The sequence below is a fragment of the Orycteropus afer genome, unplaced genomic scaffold (assembly GCF_000298275.1).
Source record: "Orycteropus afer afer isolate SDZICR_OR568_19922 unplaced genomic scaffold, OryAfe1.0 scaffold00036, whole genome shotgun sequence".
Lineage (NCBI taxonomy): Eukaryota > Metazoa > Chordata > Mammalia > Tubulidentata > Orycteropodidae > Orycteropus > Orycteropus afer.
In genome coordinates this window covers 14,829,179-14,832,480 of record NW_006921623.1, presented here as the reverse complement: position 1 = coordinate 14,832,480, position 3,302 = coordinate 14,829,179, and the positions used below count along the sequence as shown (strand labels likewise).

Sequence of the window (3,302 nt, the reverse complement as noted above, 5' to 3'; positions counted from 1 at the left end):
AGTATAGCAGGGATTGTGGGGCTGGCGCGGGATTGGGCAGTGTTTCGTTCTGCTGTGCATGGGGTCGCTATGAGTCGGAAACGACTCAACAGCACTTAACAACAACATTTATATGCATGTATTTATACATACATACACATACATAACTACATATATAAATACACACACAGAGACACACACACACAGACACATGAAAGGAACCTAAAGTTCCTTTACGTAGAAATAGCATCAATTTGGATTTTAGGGAACAAGTCTGCCCTTGACTGACTTAAAGTCAGTATCTTTACTACTCTAGTATTTTCAACTAAATAGTTTCTAGGTGTTTTTCTAGTTTGGAGAAGTAAGCCTTCTAATGAGTCAGAATAAAATTCAGCATCTATTTCTTCTCTTAGAAATAGTATTTCCAATCTCTTGGAATTAAAATGGTGAACTAGTTTGTGGATTAAAAGCAATCATCTTTGTGACTTCTCTCAGCTACCTACATGCAAATTTATTCTATCCACTACTTAAGGACATCTTCCTAGCAAGGTAGCTTAGTGAAATAAATAGAAATAAACTTTAAATAGATTACTGGCTATTCCAATAGATCTGAATGGCTGGTTCTATTACATGGTATTAAATCTAGTTTTGTAAGTAGATTTCATGTTACCCCTTGAGATCCCACTGTTTAGGAAGAAGCAAAACATCTTATTTTGCTCAATACATTTTTTTTTGTTCTCCCCATTATTTGTTCACATATAGCAAATACTAGAGTTACCAAATATAAACTACACTTTATAAATCCAACGTATCTTGTCTATACATCTTAGTATCTTCATTAAAAACCGCCTAGGAGCCAGGTTCTTACAAACATGTTACCAAAAGAACAAACAATAAACAAAACACTATGTATTGTATATTTTCTAATATAATGAGATCAAATCTTTTTTAAGATAGGCTCCAATGTCAGTTTATCAAGTTTATATAATGACAATATGTTAAAATTCCTTGAAGTACTTAAATGCCCATTTATTGCAAAAACAATTTTGTTTAAATGCCACAAAGCACTGAGTATGTATTTCTGCTTATGAAACCATGAACTATAATAGGATATATACAGTCATAATATGTAAAAGGACAAATGTAAAATATTTGCATATTTAAGTGAACAAAAGGGAAAGAACACATATGCACTGTATTGTTGAATCTGCCTTAGTCAAACATGTTTATAATGTGACCCTGGTTAAGTATAAATTTGCCAAAATTAAATGCAATTATTCTACATAAGACAAATAAGAGTAAATAATAGTAAGAAAATACACAATATAATTAACAGAGCAACAATGTTGAATCCACTGTCAAAAAGAGACTCTTACCTTTCTGTGCTTTCATTGTCTGTTCTTCAATTTGCCTTAGACGTTCCATTAATTCTTCCTTTTCACGTTCTATTCTTTCCTTTTCCTTTTCTGCTATTTCTCTTTTCTTCTTTTCATTCTCTAATTGTGCCCTTACACAGAATCAAAATTGCTGTGTTACAAATTAATAAACAAAAGTATTACTCATGTGAAACCTGAGTACTAACTATGAATCAACTAGGAAGGACCACAGTATGCTGGTTTGTCACGGGCAGCTAACCCAAAGGCTGGCATTCAAACCCACTCAGCAGCTCTGTGGAAGAAAGGCCTGGGGAACTGCTAAGATCATAAACAAGAAAATCCTATGGAGCAGTTCTACTCTGTAACATGTGGGGTCACCCTGAGTCAGAATTGATTTAATGGCAACAGGTTTTTTGTTTTTTTTCTTTCCCCATTATAGTCCGTTGTGTTCAAAGTATCATCTGGTTAAAAATACTGGCCTATTCTTTATGCTGAAGCCCTGGTGGCAAAGTGGTTAAGCAACCAGCTGCTGACGAAGGGCCAGTGGCTTGAACTCACTCAGTGGTTCAGCAGGAAAAAAGATATAGCAGTCTGCTTCCATAAAGATTACAGCCTTGGAAAGTTTCCTATAGGGTCACTATGAGTTGGAACTGACTTAAAGGCAGTGGGTCTGGGATATACATTCACATGTATATATACATAAATGCTGGGTTACAGTGTATTTCTTATTATGGAGTTACAACTTAAAAGCACAAAAAGAGTTAACCGCACAGTTGCCATACCAAGAAAGTATCTATTTTAGTAGGAGCCCTCCAGCGGGTAAAAAAAATGATACGTTGAATGGAGCACACAATGGTAAATGTTTTAAAAGTAAAAATAACCTGTAAGGACACCAATTTTTAATTGATAAAAATAAATTATTAAAAAAAAAGAATTATAAAGAGAAATGAAGCTCTGATACATGCTATGATAGTTGGAACTGTGTGTCAACTTGGCTGGACCACAGTTCTGTGTGGTTTAAGCAATTGTGATGTGGGTTGTTCCCATGATGGGATCAGATATATACATATGGAGCAGCCAATCTGGTGAAAGGGAGTTTCCCTAGGGGTGTGGCCTGCTTCCAGTTTATTTATGGACATCCTGGGAAAAGATACACTCTTCTGTGGATCGGCATCCTGTTGTGCTGCCTACAACTGTCCGTGAACAAACAATCCAGCATTTGGCCTGGAGATGCTGCATTTGTCATTTGTTGGCGTCAACAGCTGGTATTGCCTGCCAACCTTGAGCTCATCAGCCCCTGCAGCTGTGTGAGTCGGGAAACGCCTCCAGCTTGACGTTTGATCAAAGAACTTGGGATTGCCAACTTTTATAAGTGTGTGAGCCATTTTCCTAAGATAAATTTCTCTTTCTCTATATGTATATATAAGCTTTACTGCTTTTGTTTCTCTAGAGAACTCAGCCTAACACACATGCCATGACATAAATGAATTAGGAAAACATTATGCTGAGTTTAATAAGTCAGATACAAGAGGACAAGTATCATATGATCCTACTTATATGAAATATCTAGAATAAACAAATGCATAAGTACAGAAGTTTATTAGTGGTTACCAGGGGCTAGAGAGGGGAAAAAGAGGAGTTATCGTTTAAGGGGTACTGAGTTTCTGTTGGAGTCCTGTGGCACAGTGACTGAAGTGCTTTTCTGCAAACAGAAAGGTCAGTGGTTTGAATCTACTAGCCACTCCACAGGAGAAAGATATGGCTATCTACTTCCATAAAGATTTACAGCCTTAGAGGCGGGTAGAGATGGCGGACTAGGCAGAAGGATTGCACAGACCCTCTTCAACTAAGAAAAGGGAAACCAATTAACACAGACACAGAAGATAATCTTGGACCCCTGAGCCTTGAAGGAAAGGATGCAGATTTGGACTAAACCCCAACTAGCAG

General features: G+C 36.8%; 1 protein-coding gene across 1 annotated transcript in view; it reads right to left on the bottom strand.

Moving 5' to 3' along the window:
* RDX (radixin) overlaps positions 1-3,302 on the bottom strand; it is a 93,485-nt gene that overhangs the window by 36,645 nt on the left and 53,538 nt on the right. Inside the window, 1 exon segment of the mRNA XM_042780371.1 lies at positions 1,356-1,486. Within this exon segment, the coding sequence (XP_042636305.1) occupies positions 1,356-1,486 (131 nt within the window).